This window comes from Rhinopithecus roxellana, chromosome 13 (assembly GCF_007565055.1).
Source record: "Rhinopithecus roxellana isolate Shanxi Qingling chromosome 13, ASM756505v1, whole genome shotgun sequence".
NCBI lineage: Eukaryota > Metazoa > Chordata > Mammalia > Primates > Cercopithecidae > Rhinopithecus > Rhinopithecus roxellana.
Window position 1 is genome coordinate 90,377,384 of NC_044561.1, and position 16,823 is coordinate 90,394,206.

General features: G+C 38.9%; 1 protein-coding gene across 4 annotated transcripts in view; it reads right to left on the bottom strand.

Annotated features, from left to right (window-relative positions):
* SPTLC3 (serine palmitoyltransferase long chain base subunit 3) overlaps positions 1-16,823 on the bottom strand; it is a 167,495-nt gene that overhangs the window by 72,078 nt on the left and 78,594 nt on the right. For all 4 annotated transcript variants that reach the window (XM_030915896.1, XM_030915895.1, XM_030915898.1 and 1 more), the window contains 2 exons: positions 7,493-7,617; positions 4,794-4,887 (listed from right to left, as the gene is read on the bottom strand). In XM_030915896.1, the coding sequence (XP_030771756.1) occupies positions 4,794-4,887; positions 7,493-7,617 (219 nt within the window). The remainder of the gene's footprint in view (positions 1-4,793; positions 4,888-7,492; positions 7,618-16,823) is intronic.

Consider the following 16,823-nt stretch of genomic DNA (forward strand, 5'->3'; position numbering starts at 1 on the left):
GTACACACACACACACAATTTTTTCCCTGAATTAAGACTAAGTTGCATATATCATGGTCTTTACCCCTAAATAATTCAGTGTGTCTTCTTTAAGAGTAGGGTATTCTCCTCCTTATAGGGTATTCTTATACGATTACAGCAAGATTCAGCAAACTTTTTCTATAAAAAGCCAGATAATTTTACTTTAGGCTTTGTGGACCACATACAGTCTCTGTTGTGTAGTCTTCTTTGTTCTTTATACGATGCTTTAAATATGTAAAAGTGTTCTTAGCTCACAGGTTGCAAGTTGTCTACTCCTGGACTATGGTGAAATGATCCACTTCAGTAGTTTTAATGTTGATACACTATTCTTACCTAGTATTATCTAATTTACCACAAATCTTCCAGTTTTTCAAATCAGCCTAGTAATTTCCTTTATGCATTTTCTGTCTCTTTTGGAATCTAGTCTAGGACCCGCCATTGCACTTGGTTGATACTGTTCTTTTATATGATTTAGTCTGGGCCATTTCCTCAACCTTTCACTGTCTCTTATGGCATTGATATGTTTAGAAAATACAATTCCTTTTTTAAAAATAGACCATTCCTAATTTGGGGTTGTCTAGTGATAGGATTCAGTGCCCTAACCTGCATCCCATATAAATGATGTCAAAGGCTTTTTAGGGTATCATATCTGGAGACACACAGGGTCCATTTGCCCCTCACTGATGACTTCCAAGCAATAGCAAATGGAAAAACAAAAACAAAACAAAACAAAACAACAACAAATAAAACAAACAAACAGAGAATAGAGAAATTCTAAGAGAACACTGCTTTAGAGACAGATGATCTTCAGAATTATTATGTATGTTTCTTCTTCATCCAATGCTGTTCAAAGCTTTAACTTAAAGCTTGTGTCTCTGTTTCCATCTCTACTAGACATATGAGAAGGCAACTAAATGTTTTGAGAAAAACCAGTTTATCCAGGGAACAGTATGGTGAGAAGCGGAACTCCCAGGTGCCTTTTGTTGATTTTTGAAGTACATACATTCTTAGCTTGTGTATACATCTTAATTTTTGTACATTAACTGGTCAAGGTCTTATCTGTCAGCCTCTGCTCCAGTAGTTCAGCCCCACGTTCAGGTCACGCTGAAAGTCCTGCTGCTCTGTGCACGCTCCAGATTAGTTTTCTGCTTGAAATAATCTTTTCTTCTTTCCTGATTAGAATTATCTTAATCCTTCAGCATCTACTGCAAATGCCCTCCATTTTATGCAGTTCCCAAGGAAAAACAGACTTCATTTTTCCATAATGTTTTCTACTGTCCCTTAGTGGCACTGACAACAATGACGAGGGTAATAATAGTAATAATGTAGCAACTACAAATAATTCTGTAGTTTCCATTGCCAGGCATTGTGCTAAGCACTTATATGCCTTTTCCAACCCTGGTATTATTTGTGTATCATAATTATCCTCAGTTTTGGAATAGGAAAATTGAGATCCAGAAGGTAAAGTAGTGTGTCTAGGACCACGGTCTCACAGTCTAATAAGCTAGAGGATAAGGACACAAATGCATGGGTCAAAGCCTGTACTCTGTTTCAAAATATTGGAGCAATGGTTTTAATTTTATATATATTGTATGATTATAATAATATTGTTAGCTTAAATTTACTTACAGGGAAACATACAGATATTAAGTGTACAATTCCATGAATTTACATAAGAACGTAACCATTACCCCATCAAAATATTGCCCCAGAGAGTTCTTTTATGCCTCTTCTCACCAATTCCCTCCCTCCAAACCAGAGACAAGCATTGTTAAGATTTCTATTGTCATAGATTAGTTTTGTCTATTTTTGAATTGACTGTAAATGAACTCACACAGTATGTATACACATTTGTGTCTGGTTTATTTCACTCAAACTAATTAAAATAATTTTTCTTGAGAGTCAGCCATGTTACGTGTAGCTGTAGCTTGTTGCTTTTTTTAAATTGTAGAGTAGTGTTCTATTGTATAAATAAGTAACAGTTTTTTTCTACTCTCCTGTTGGTAGACATTTGGATTGTTTCCAGATTTTGGCTGTTATGAATAAAGATGCTATGAACATTCTTGCACAAGCCTTTTAGTGGACACACACTTTCATTCCTTTTGGGTAAATATCTAGGTATGGAATTTCTGGGTCATATATAGGGGCATGTTTTGCTTTATAAAACTTTGCAAAATAACTTTCCAAAGAAGTTGTACCATTTTACACTCCATAGGCAATGGGTGAGTGTTCTAGTGGCTCCACATCCTTGCTAACATTTGGCATTGTCACCTTTTTAATTTTAGCTATTTTAGTGGGTGTGAGAAAGTGCTGTAGCCAAAGCCCATACTCTTAACCACTGCTTGATGTCATCATAGCCCATTTCACTTTATACAGTAACTTGCATACACATCTGCCTTTCCTACTAGATTCCAAGCCCTCAGGTAGCTAAGATATTCCTTATCATTTTTATAGTCCTTCTGAATCAGAAGCTCAATAAATGTTTAATAAATTTTGGCTTGGAACACATTCTCTGCCAACTTTCAATCAAGAGTGTAAAACAGTAGAGAGAGGAAGAGCGAGGATAATTAATATGACAGGTGTCTGGTGGTATATCCCAGGGCACACTGACAAGGTCTCAGGACAGCTTAGATTAAAGGAGGTTCAAAACAATAAGATTCTAGGTCTTAATATCTCTCAGCATGTATTATAATCATCTGGGGAACTCTGAAAAAAATGCAGGTGTCTTGGCCCCAACCCAGTAGCGGTCATCTTGGAGGATTTCTACCCTAAAAGCCTTAAGCTGGAGACTAGGGAATGCTTGGTCAATGATTAATGAAGCTTACGTTTAGTCTCCCAGTTGGTCATTTATATATGTATGTATGTTTACTTATCTGTCTATGCATATGACAGATATTTGGACTGAGTTGATCTGAGGTGGGCACAGTCATTGGTCTTTTATGGATGTTCCCTAGATGCCACTATTGTGCAGCTAGCGTTAAGAGCAGTGACACAGTAGAATGGAGTGAAGAAACAAGAGGTTTACATTGATGATGATCATGTTGATCTGTTCCAAAGAGATAATAACCCGACTATGTCTCTCTCTGGAAGTGAGATTATCACGTTTAACCACATACATAGATGGAACTACAGTTGAATGACTGCCTAGCTATCCCCTTTATCCTTTGCCAAGTAGACAGAGCCTTTGATCAGCAATCATCTGTCATGTTGAAGAATCAAAGCGCACAACACACTTGAGCTAATACCAAAGGCATTCCTTGTAGTCTCTTAATAAATGTACTTGGAGCCCTGAAAGATGTCTACTCCAAACATGAATTCCCAACACTGCCAAAATGATTTGAGTCTAGATGTGACAATCCATGATATTTCAGGCAGAGCTGAAAGAATTTAACTTGGCTTATCAAAGTCTAAAGCCAAAATGGAGTGTCCGATGCGAAATGGACAAACGAAATCAATGTATTTTGAATGACATTAAGCTAGATGTTATAACCACCCTATAAGTCTGAGCAGGCCACAGTTTGGCTCTTCTGGAAGGTCTGGTCCTGAACTTCACTCTAAGTGTTCATCTTCACATAGCTACTGAAAATGGTTCAGTAAGGCATAGCCAGACCTCACCCCACTCAGTGAGAGCCATAGATTTTTCATTTGAACAACTGTACGAGTTAGACAAGGGGGTTCACTAGAGAATACTCCCATGCATTTTGTTTCCTCCCCCATGGGACAATTGTTCTTTGGTTTAAGATTGCTGCAAGGTGGGCAGAACAGAATTGAAACAATTCTTCCCCAGTTCTCCGTCAACCTTCTTCTTGTCACTTCAAACTTTGTTACCTCCTTGGAGGATGGAGGGGAGAGCTGGGAAGGAGGAACAGGGAAAAATGGAGAAGGGAAGGCAGGAGAGAAAGGTGGTAAGGAAGAAAGAGAAAACAAATTTGTGTGTGTACACGTGTGTGCATGTGTGTGCATGTGTCACACATGCACAGACAGAAGGGAATTTTCCAACGACAATAACAAATTAGAATCAAAATCCTCCAACTAGGAGGATCCTTACCTATCACAGAGTTTGACACCTCATTTTACAGATGAGGAAACTGAATGCAAGAAAGATGAAAGGATTTATACAAAGTGACACAGTAAGTCAGGAGCAGAGCTGGACGAGAGAACTCAGGTGTCCACCACCATCCACCTCCTTCAAAGTGTTCCCTGATAATTTCCATGCTGCCTCATCAAATCTCTAAAAGAAATAGCCTTCTGCCTGCTCCTCACCACCCAACCGCACAAACCGGAGCCTGAAAGGACATTTCAATGAAGTTGAATAGATGGTTTTGTTAGGTGGGGAGCTGAGCATCTGTGGGTGGGCAAAGTAAAAGGAGGCATTCTTCTAAGGAATAGGCTCATTTTTTAACCGACCATAACACAAAACTTAAGTCTCCAAACTTTCTCAAGACAGAGTTGTAGAAAGGGAAGAGTTATAACACTTCTGATAATTAAACGGCAGTCCTAAGAGATCAATCGTGGCTTTAGAGGCCACGTTGCAAAACCACTAACAGTGACGTTAATGTGTTTGGGTTACACTTAACAATCTGGATGTTTAATGCTCTTCAACCATTTGTTCCAGGTCACCAGAGGTTAACAAGCCAGTAGTGAATATAAACATAATTGTGTTTCACGAGGCTACGTTGTCAGCTTGAAAAACAGAACAAAGCCTCATCAATAATCTTTACTTTCTTCTAGGAGCAAGCCAGTACATGTTGAATAAATACATTGACACTCACTGTTGTGTTTGAAGATTCTTATGGTTGCACCTGAGAGTCGGGCCCCAAGCACAAGCGATGTGTGGTTTAACTCATCACTTAAAATGAGGCATCCCTGTGCAGAAAGCAAGCACACAAAACACAAGTCAATAAATAAAACCAAGGAAAAACAACTTGTGGGGACAGGAAGACACTCTAAAACCTGCAACACCAATTTCTAAAACTCACTTTAATTTTAAAAGGCCAAGAGTTTAACCTGGTGTCTATATGGATAATATCATGTATAGCAGTCGGCTGATGGAGATGGGAGTTGTTTTAAGATATTACATGTTCACGGCAACATTTACATACAGTTTGCAGTCGAGAAGTTCATCCAAGATCTTTGTTAAGCACCAGGGAGAGCCTAAAGTGTTGATCTGCGACAGGAAGATTGGTAGATTTTTGGGTGGGTTATGAACTTGTAGGGGCACTTCCATGAGGGATTATTTAGAACAGTTTTAGTTATTCTTACTGAAAGGCAGGGGTCTTTTGTGCAGGACAATTTAAGTTCTTACTTCTGCTTCTCGTTTTCCACTGTATTAACATCCCATGTAGGCAAAAACATCACTGTCTTACAGTCACAAACTTTGAATATGGAAAAGTATAGAGGGCAATTCAGTCTGCGGTATGTGGATTAAGTCAGTCTAACTTACTGCCTGCAAATTACTCTTTGTAAAATTATTTTGCTTTTTAAGTTAAACATTTCTAAATTGTAAAACTGCTTAAGCATACCAAAAATGCAGGCAAATTATGATGAACCTTTGTCTTTTGTGGCCTTCCAGAATCTTTGAATTTTCCCTTATATTTCTCTAGTTTCACACATAGCATGTTTTGAGTTTTTCTGAGGCAAAAGCCACAAAAATTCCCATATATTTGTACTCTAGATATATGCATTTTTGTAATTTTTCTGGTGGAACATTTAGGAGTTATGTGTAAGCCTCCTACTTCGCCTTTCCTGAGAACAGGACATTCTCCTCCAAAAATCACAATTCAATGATCACATTCAAGAAGTTCAATGGGCCGGGCGCGGTGGCTCAAGCTTGTAATCCCAGCACTTTGGGAGGCCGAGATGGGCGGATCACGAGGTCAGGAGATCGAGACCATCCTGGCTAACACGGTGAAACCCCGTCTCTACTAAAAAATACAAAAAACTAGCCGGCCGAGGTGGCGGGCGCCTGTCGTCCCAGCTACTCGGGAGGCTGAGGCAGGAGAATGGCTTAAACCCGGGAGGCAGAGCTTGCAGTGAGCTGAGATCCGGCCACTGCACTCCAGCTCGGGCGACACAGAGCGAGACTCTGTCAAAAAAAAAAAAAAAAAAAAAAAAAAAAAAAAAAAAAAAAAAAAGAAAAGAAGTTCAATGCTTTTACAACACTATCATTTGATAGTTCAAATTTAAATTTCCCCAATTTTTCTAATGATGTCTTAAAGCTTGTAATAGACATCATCATTCCTTTGATGTTGTTCATTGCAAAATCCAGTCTAAGACCATACTTTGCATGTAGTTGCGATGAGACACATTTTCAAAGGCATAAATTTGATTAATGTACTTACTTGCAATGAACCAGCCAACTTCCCATTTTTGTTTCTGAGGAACAATTTCAAATGCCGGCATGATTGTCACTATATGGCTCATTGCCATTTGGCACCTGCTTTCATCTCCGATCTTTTCTTTGACTACCATTCTATATTCTAGTTCCTCCAAACCTATGTATTTTACACATGCTGTTCCCTCTTCATGTCCTAAATACAACTTATTTATCTGTTAAAATTCTGTTCTCCTCTCAACATTTTTGCACAGACATTACAGACTTTCTCAGGAAGGGTTTTGGGCAGCTCTTTGTCCTTCCTCAAATATGGGCATGCCTTTTCTCTGGTATTTGTCCTACTTTGTTCAGTATATTGTTTCCCCCGTTAGACTCTAAAGTACATAATTTAAAAGACATAGGTCTTGTTCATTTTTGTATGTCTTGTATCTTCCCTCATATGAGGACACAGTAGATTCTCAAGAATTGGTTTATTGAATGAAAAAATAAATGAGTAACATAGGAAAAATATTTTGTCCAAGTAAATGCTTAATAAATATTAGCTATGAGAAGTTGCAAATGGGAACTCAGGAGCCCAAAATTATGATTGCTTTGTTAAACTGTTGAAGATGAATTCTGACCCATGTCTAGGGTTGCAATTATATAATCAGCAATATCATGATAAGATTTGCTGGACTAAGCTGGCATACTTATTCAAAAATACTGATTTCCAATCAGTTTCTCCTAAGAAAAGAACCTTCTCACACATGCTTCTTTTTTTTTTTTTTTTTTGAGATGGAGACTCACTCCATTATCAGGCTGGAATGCAGTGGCCTGATCTCGGCTCATTGCAACCTCTACTTCCTGGGTTCAAGCAATTCTCCTGCCTCAGCCTCCTGAGTAGCTGGGACTACAGGTGCGTGCCACCACTCCCAGCTAATTTTTGTATTTTTAGTAGAGACAGGGTTTCACCATGTTGGCCAGGATGGTCTCGATCTCTTGACCTTGTGATTTACCCGCCTTGGCCTCCCAAAGTGCTGGGATTACAGGTGTGAGCCACCGTGCCCATCTCAGCCATACTTCTAACAAGGACCTGCTCAGAGTTACAATTCTTAGGAGTAATACAGTAGAAGACAATTATGTTAAAAAACTTCTCACCTTTCCAACTAATGCCGGGATATTCATTGAGTTAGTTGCAAATCCCATCCCAAAGACCATAGCTGCTTCCACATTCAGGAACTTAGCCACAAGGTCCTCCAGCTCCTTGTGCTTATCCAAGGTGCCTGCACATAAAATTACATGAGGAGTGAGCCTTCTTTTTTCAACAAGGCCAAGATTGAAAACTCAAATTCCAGTACATACACATCACCAAAAGACCTATACAAGAGTGCTTGTAGCAGGAAGATTTGCCATTGCCTGAATCTAGAAATAGCCCAAATATTCAACTATTGTAGAATGGAAAAATACAATGTGGGGTATTTGTATAGTGGAATTCAATACAGCAATGAGAAAGAACGAACTACTGCTCCACACAACATTATGGATAAATCTCACAAATCTGTTGTTGAGTGAAAGAAGTCAAACATCTAAAAAGGTACAGGCTGTATGATTTCATTTACATAAAGTTTGGAAACAGGCAAAACAAATCTACAGTGCTAGAAGTCAGGATAGTAGTTATTTTTGTTAGGAGCATGAAGACGCTTTTTAGATTCTCTGAATATTCTGTTTCTGCATTTGTTACGTAGGTATGTTTGCTTTGTGAAGATCCATTGAGCTGTATACTTACGACTGGTGCACTTTTCACCGTGCCATAAGTGAAATAAAATTTACAAAAAACACCCACAATCTCTCTTTTTACTCTACATCTCACAAGTAATTAATTAAATAACTCCATCAGAGTTTCCCCACACCTAAATGCAAAACAGATTCAATGACTTCCATAGATACCAATAATTTATTGAACCTTATAATTTATTGAACCTTTGGAATGTACTAGATACTGTGTTAAGCCCACTATTTAGGTTCTCTCATTTAATCTTAGAAGCCAATAATGCAGGTATTTTTACTTCATAGATAAGAAAACTGAGAGTTAAGAGGTTACCAACAAAAAGCAACAGAGATAATCTAGTTTAACTCCAAAGTTTAGTTTTTACCTCTTTACAATCGCTTATATGTTTGCCCTTTGATCCCTCCTTAAACATAATCCCCTCATGCTTTGCTACAGCAAATGTTGATGCTCGATCCTCATATTTTCTGTTTGCTATCACTTGAACTCCTAGGTCTGCACAGTCCAATATGGTAGCCATCAGCTACATGTGGTTAGTGCAATTGAGAAATTGAATTTCAAATTTTATTTAATTTTAAGTAACATAAACTGTAAAGCTAAAGCATAGTAAAGTGCATTTCACCAATTGCAAATTTATTTTTTGATAGCATTACATTTCATATTAATTATTGGAAATTTAATGTCTTTATTAAGATGTGCTGTAAGTGTAAAATATGTGTCATTTTCTGAAGCCGTAGTACGATGACAAAAAGAATGTAAAATAGTACTTTTTTTTTGAGATAGAGTCTCGCTCTGTAGCCCAGGCTGGAGTGCAGTGGTGTGATCTCGACTCACTGCAGCCTCGACCTCCCGGGTTCAATCAATTCTCCTGCCTCAGCCTCCCGAGTAGCTGGGACTACAGGTGCATGCCCCCATGCCCAGCTAATTTTTTGTATTTTAGTAGAGATGGGGTTTCACCGTGTTGCCCAGGCTGGTCTCGAACTCCTGAGCTCAGGCAATCCACCCACCTTGGCCTCCCAAAGTGCTGGGATTACAGGTGTGAGCCACTGCACCCAGCCCAATATTTTTTATAGTGATTACACATTTAAATGGCAGTAGTCTGCATATACTGTGTTAAAGAAAATGTATAATTAAATTGATTTTACCTGTTTTTTCCTTATTAATTATGGCCATTAGAAAATTTAGTATTACACATGCGTCTTGCCTCCTGTTTTTATTGAGCAATGCTTTCTAAATGATATAACTGACAGAACGTAAAAATGTACAAGTGGAGAGATGCTGTAATTTACATACATAGAACATAGGAGCTGTTGCTCAGATTTAAGTTACAGGAGTATTGTTAGCATGTTTAGGGCCACACTGTCTTCCACAATGGTTGAACTAGTTTACAATCCCAACAGTGTAAAAGTGTTCCTATTTCTCCACATCCTCTCCAGCACCTGTTGTTTCCTGACTTTTTAATGATTGCCATTCTAACTGGTGTGAGATGGTATCTCATTGTGGTTTTGATTTGCATTTCTCTGATGGCCAGTGATGACGAGCATTTTTTCGTGTGTCTGTTGGCTGTATGACTGTCTTCTTTTGAGAAATGTCTGTTCATATCCTTTGCCCACGTTTTGATGGGGTTGTTTGTTTTTTTATTATTGTAAATTTGTGTGAGTTCTTTGTAGGTTCTGGATATTAGCCCTTTGTCAGATGAGTAGATTGCAAAAATTTTCTCCCATTCTGTAGGTTGCCTGTTGACTCTGATGGTAGTTTCTTTTGCTGTGCAGAAGCTCTTTAGTTTAATTAGATCCCATTTGTCAATTTTGGCTTTTGTTGCTGTTGCTTTTGGTGTTTTAGACATGAACTCCTTGCCCATGCCTATGTCCTGAATGGTATTCCCTAGGTTTTCTTCTAGGGTTTTTATGGTATTAGGTCTAACATTTAAGCCTCTAATCCATCTTGAATTAATTTTTGTATAAGGAGTAAGGAAAGGATCCAGTTTCAGCTTTCTACTTATGGCTAGCCAATTTTCCCAGCACCATTTATTAAATAGGGAATCCTTCCCCCATTTCTTGAAAAACAAGTGTTCTAATAGTCAATCTGACTCAAGATTTGGTGCAATGTTTAAAGTTTACATTGTAATTTCAAAATTTGTATCATCAAAGATATATTATGGAACAGAAAGAGAAACTGGTATTTAGGAATAAAACATGGGCATATCATTTGCCAGATTTGCATTTACCTAAAAGAGGCTTCTTCCCAATGGGAATGGTTCCAAGAATAGATAGTGAAAAGGTCAACAGCCTGGGTATGAGGAGACTAGGTTCTGGCTTTAGCTCTTCCATTACCAGCTGTGTGGCCTCTGGCTACCTTTCCTGAAAGTTTGCAGAAGGATTCAGATAAATGCCATTTTAGGCTTTCCCAATGTTGCACGTGCTATTTCCTCCACATAAAATCATCTTTTTGCCCTTCATCTTTTCTCTGAAGCCTTTCTCAGCTTCCCCAGGGAAAACTGGTCATTCTTCTCTTCTGAGATTGAATAACTTTTATTATATGATGATTGCAGCACTTATTAAGTTGAACTGAGAATGTTCCCAGGGCAATCTTCTCTAGTACAGAAAGAGTCCTTGGGGTGCAGATACTGTGTGTGAGACCCCATGACTTCCATAGATACTGACAATACTATCATAGATGGCCATAGTATCAGACATTCTATGATGGTGTCATAGATGTTTGTCTTAGCAACCACAGTGTCTAGCACAGTGCTGACACATAGTAGGTAGTTGTAGACTTACATGGGGTCTTTTGATGAATAATGAAGACAGGGCTGAGCTTAGAGTAGGAGATGGCACAGGGAAGAAGATCAAAAGGCCATGCAATGCCAAGGCAATAAGGTGACTAGACAGTGAATACCAGCCTGAAGACACTCATTCCCAGAGAAGTCTTCTAGTAAAGACACAAGGTGCCCAAACTTTGCCAACTTGATATATTTCCCCTTTCCTGCCCAGAGGGTCAGGTGACAACTGGTCCAGTCACCCAGAAGTGCATGAGTAGAAGTTCATGATGCATCTCCATTTGTCTTTCTCCACCCTTAATCTTTCCAAAACCTGCTATCTCAGGAGCTTAATCTACAACAGTTGCATCACTAAAAGTTGTTAGGTTAATGTGGGATGTGTTGTCACGCAAACAGCCAGTCAACTCATGAGAAGTGGGTGTGTCTAAGACCATTCTGAGAAATTGCTCACTACAAGATCCTTTCCATTAGACCTGGCTTAAAGACAGGGAGGAGGCTAGGCACAGAGTAGTTCATGCCTATAATCCCAGCACTTTGGGAGGCTGAGGCAGGAGGATTACTTGAAGTCAGGAGTCTGAGACCAGCGTGGCCAATATGGTGAGAACCCCATCTCTAAAAAATAAATAAAAAGCAAAGTAGCTGGGGGTGGTGGTATGCACCACTCCAGCTATTTGGGAGGCTGAGGTGAGAGGATTGAGCTTAGGAGGCTGAGGCTGAAGTGAGCTATGATCACACCACTGCACACCAGCCTGGGTGACAAAGCAAGATCTCATTAAAAAAAATAAAAAAAAAAAAAGAAAGAAAGAAAGAAAAAACAGGAAAAAGAAAACAAGGGAAGAGAGAGGAAAAAGGAAGTGCCAGTGTCCATCTGAGGTCTGAGGTCCCCAGACACAGTCCTTTTTCAGGATTTCCAGTGGGCACGTGGTTAGCAAAGTGATTTTTAGCTGTCAGATGCAAGACCAATTTCTATGACCAGATGTCTCACAGCTGAGTTACAAGTTAAGAGAGGTTTGCATCTAGGGGCTGACCTTCATTTATATAGAAAACAATAATCCCTAAACTCCATTACCATGGAGTTTCTCTGTTTAGTGTTCATAGCTCAGACTTTATTAATGAACCTGAAAGATTCCCAGGATGGCTGAGGATCTTTCACCACTCCTACTTCAGGAAGCCATGCCTTTGAAAATCAGATTGGACTGGTCTGGCGTGAAGTGGGTTTTTAAAGGAATAATGAAAAATCTTCCTTTTAATCAAGGGCTGGTTTACTCTTCCTACTCTTCATATTCAAAAAATAAAAATGTAGGAAGAGCTTGGGGAAATAAAGTAGTCACTAGAAGCTTTGCTTTCTACAAACATTCATTCAGGCTATACCCTGATTGAGTAAAGGTGTCAACTTGCAGTTGGTGGTCCAAGTACTTAGGTAAATTCTGGAAATCAAGTACAACATTTTGTCTTTGGTATACAAATATTGGCATTTTTTAACTCCTAAGAAAGCATAGTTACAATGCTAGCTGAAGGTATAAATAAACCCACAATAGCTTTTTTTTCTGTTTCTCTGTGACATTTTAGTCTCTGAAAGTCAATAACAGCCATAAATTGACTATTGACAATGGATCTCCAAATTGCTGTGTTATGCATATAATGAATCTTATTTTTGTCCTGGTGGTTCATTTATCCAGTGTTATACTCAAAATTTGCCTTATAAATAAAATAAGAAACACAAACTGGAAGTATCCTCTTGTCAGCTCTCTAAGTAGTATTTTCATGTACCAAGTGCCACATTTGCTGCCATCAGTCAAATAAAAAATTAGATTCAAGATACAGTACCAATATTCTATCTATGGACTATATGCATGTCTACTGAATTTTTGTTGATACTGATTGGCTCGTACTCTTTAGGCAGATATTACTGGCCTACATATTGACGTTGGTTAATAGCAAAGAGTGTGGGTGTTATTAACCAGCCTGTTTCACAACTACCAATTCTTCTTTTGTAGCCCACATGAAGACTATTTTCCAAATTGTGACTGTAGCCACTTTTGGTCCAGAATGTCCTGTTCATAAACTGTTCCTTAGACCTGGTCTAAGAGCAGGCTGTTTGTTATGGGGACCTGCCAGCTGTCCCATCTTGCCATTCACACTGTGAGTCAGAGCTATGAGTTCACATCTGTGGCACTTTGCTTGAACTGGTAATTCTTGCATTAAAGCCAGCATTCACATTTTGCTTAAAGAATTCCACCTTGGAGTTCATCCTTCGGAAGCATTTGGGGTACTCTGCTGCCCTCTTTGATCCACTTCCGTCCAGTCTAATGGAGGTTATGGAACAATATTGCTTCTCGAGTGACTTTGTTTTTCTGGCCATTACGAGATAGTCTGGAAGAAGCCAGATGTAGTATCTGAAATGTGTCTAGGTCATACAGTTACACTGAGCATAGGCCACTGCTGCTGGGCTAAGAGACCCTCCATCATGGTGAAGTCTGGAAAAATGGCGGAAATAACTTCCAACTGCCCACTTACTCAGGTCTTCATTTTAAACAAACCACAAATCAACCTGCCTTTTGGCAGGTTGAAGCATTAGCAAATATTAGATCAGATGTAAATAAAAACCTTAAGTGGGGCACAGGTATATAATTATGATGGTCCTTCAGATAAAATAATTCTGATGAGAGAAGATTTTCTAAGCAGACAGAATAATAACTTCTCTCTCATCCCCTGGTCTCCATTATCTTTTTAAAAAATTTTTATTGATTTTTATAAATAATGTGTAATGAGTGTTCACCAATGTATCATGATTGCTTAATTTAATCCTCATACTCTATATCCTCTCTAATCCTCACACCTACGCATATTCTATAAAGTAAGCAACTGTATCCTTATTTTACTAGTGAGGAAACAGGTACCAACATGATGCTACTTAAAGGAGACAGAACTGATAAATGCAGACCATCTACTTCACAATGTGCCAAGCTAATATACTGAAATGTTTTAAGCCTTATCTCAATTGTCATCCAATTTTTTGAGGTGGGTACTATTATTATCTTCATTTTATAGATGAGGAAAAAAAAAAACCCTGAGAATTTAGTTTACCCTCAAGACCCCTTGGAGGTTCCAAGGTCACACAGTTAGTAAGTTTAGAGCCAAGATTGAAATTAGGATGTCTGACTCCAGAGATGAAATGCTTCATCACAATTCCATGGCTTTTTCCAAAGCAGGAAATTTTGGCAGCTGCTAGCCCAAGGGGTGCTAAGCATCTGTATGTTCTTAAATATATAAAGATTTGTTGTTATAAATATCATAGACAATTTATTGAAATATTAATGTATGCATGTTCTCCTTAAAAAGTTTTTATTCCCCCCCTCCCATGTTTCATAAGTAACCAGGTTGAGTTTAGTTTTTGCTTGTAAAGAGGTTCATGATACAGGGTCCAAAGCAGGAATTATTTCCTTCCAGTCTTTATAAAAGCTTACACAAATGGAAAGGATTCCATTAGGAGTACTCAAAGGAGAGGAATCAAGGTATGTGAAGCAGAGAGGGTAAAGAGGATTGATCAAGACTGGAGTCAACAGATCCATTCATATCTCTTGATGGTAGCTGCCTGGGGACAGTTGCAAGTTGCATGAACATGGCTTGGATGCTAGATACTGGAGTCTCTATCCTCACCATAGACTCCTCAGCCTCCAGCATCGGACAGAGACACTAGGTTTCTGGACCACAGGGCTTGTATTTAGTTAAACAGTGGGTCAACAGTGTTGACCAGTGTGGTTGTGGGACCAAGGACCAGGAGAAAGCCCTGATGTTGGGAGCTGTATAATAATCTAAAAGCTTTGCTCCATCTTGAAAAATGGGAGCCCCAGTATGGACTAAAAGTAGAAATCCAGATTGGGAATTGGGGCCAATATTAACTTGGTAATAAAAAAAGGAACTGGAGTAATTCTTGCACTCTTGAGTTTGTGATACACATGGCCTTTCCATTCATTAACTATGTTACCTTGGGAAAATTACTGAGACATTCAGGACTTTGGTATGCACTTTCACAAAAGTAAGTCAGACTAAATTCTAGGGACCTTGCTGAACCTCAGTTCTGTGATTTCATTACTCCCTCTGTATTTTACTTTGACTAAATAGCAGAGAAGTAAATCTGGAAGTAGTATATGATAAGATGAGAGGCTCTATATTGTGCCTTTGATGAAGATTAATACATAGGCCCCTATGTGGTCTTTTAGTTCTAGCTCTTCATTGGAAGAGTTTATTCTACTCCTTCTGGGCTCACTAACATAAACTCAAATTATACAGGGGCTCCAGGCTGGTGAATAGTTCAGAGGAATATACACATCTTTACCCTGAAGGATGGTAATAGAAACATAAAATAGGTAGATCAAAAATAGGGAAAGTCTGGATGAACTCCTGGACCCTGCAACTTAAGTATTTTAAACTCTGGGCTACTTAACACTAGGTGGAAAGTCAGGTCACATATTTAGGTTATGTCCTGTCTATGAGAAGAAACGCAGGTGTCAAGATGATCAGAAATGACTTCCATTGCACTACCAGATCTAACTCTTTTGCATTATCAGGAAGAGTACAGAATAAATGGATTGGTATTACATTTCTGTAACATGGTTCTTCTGCCACCCTCAATGCTCCTCTTCCCAAAGATAATTGCCTGGATATGAGAAATTAGGGCAGACATTGATGATGTCCTTCATCTTCTTCAAGTTGATATCAGTGGCCTTAAAAGATATACACAGGTGCTGATGTCAGTGAAGTTTGTATTCTTTTATTTCTTTTTCTTTTTGAGACTGAGTTTCGCTCTCGTTGCCCAGGCTGGAGTGCAATGGTGCGATCTTGGCTCACTGCAACCTCCGTCTCCCAGGTTCAAGTGATTTTACTGCCTCGGCCTCCCTAGTAGCTGGGATTACAGGCATGTGCCACCATGCCAGGCTAATTTTGTATTTTTAGTAGAGACGGGGTTTCTCCATGTTGGTCAGGCTGGTCTCGAACTCCTGACCTCAGGTGATCCGCCCCCCTTGGCCTCCCAAATTGCTGGGATTACAGGCGTGAGCCACCGTGCCCAGCAGTATTCTTAATATATTTGGCTATAATGAGAGTTTTTTAGTCTAAAGGAAGGATCTTGGTATTTGGCTGATGTGAATTGAGATTTGGAAATGTGGCTCACTGCTATTAAATCTAGAGGATTTATTTTCTCCAAATCATTGTGATGTCAAGTACTTGTCTAGATCAGCAAACTTTTGGTACAGATCTAGAGAATAAATGGTTTGGGCTTTGCAGGCCATATGGTTGTTGTTGCAACTATTCAACTCTGCTGTTGTAAAGTGAAAACAGTCATAGACAATACACAAAATAATGGGTATGGCTGTGATCCAACAAAGCTTTACGGACACTGAAATTTGAACTTCATGTAATATTCATGTGTCACAAAGTCTTACTCTTATTTTTATTATTCCAATTATTTAAAACTGTACAAAAACAGGGGGCAGCTGGATTGGTTTAGTGACCTCTGATCTTGATGGTTTCTGGTTTTTGCTATGAGCAGCATGGAGCAGCACAAATGGCTCTCCAGTGGGACTCAAGAGAACTGATGTCTAGTCTTCTCAACCTATAGACTGTGGAAACATTGATTGGCAAGTCATTAAAAATCTCTGGGGTTTTATGTGTCTCATCTTATGGTATTTATGTGGGAAGATGGAAGGTGGCAGATCTACAAATTCTGAAATTCTGTGAATTTCAACATTGTTTGATCATCCCAGATATCACCTTGCTGGCAAGTATTATACTTCTGTAAAATTACTGTCGTATCTCGTTGAATTGTGCTTGGCTTTGTTGAACCTATAGAACTAAATTCTACGTTTGCAGAAATATGCCTGCTAGTTGAAATTGAGCTGTGCTGTAATTTCTATCACGGTCAG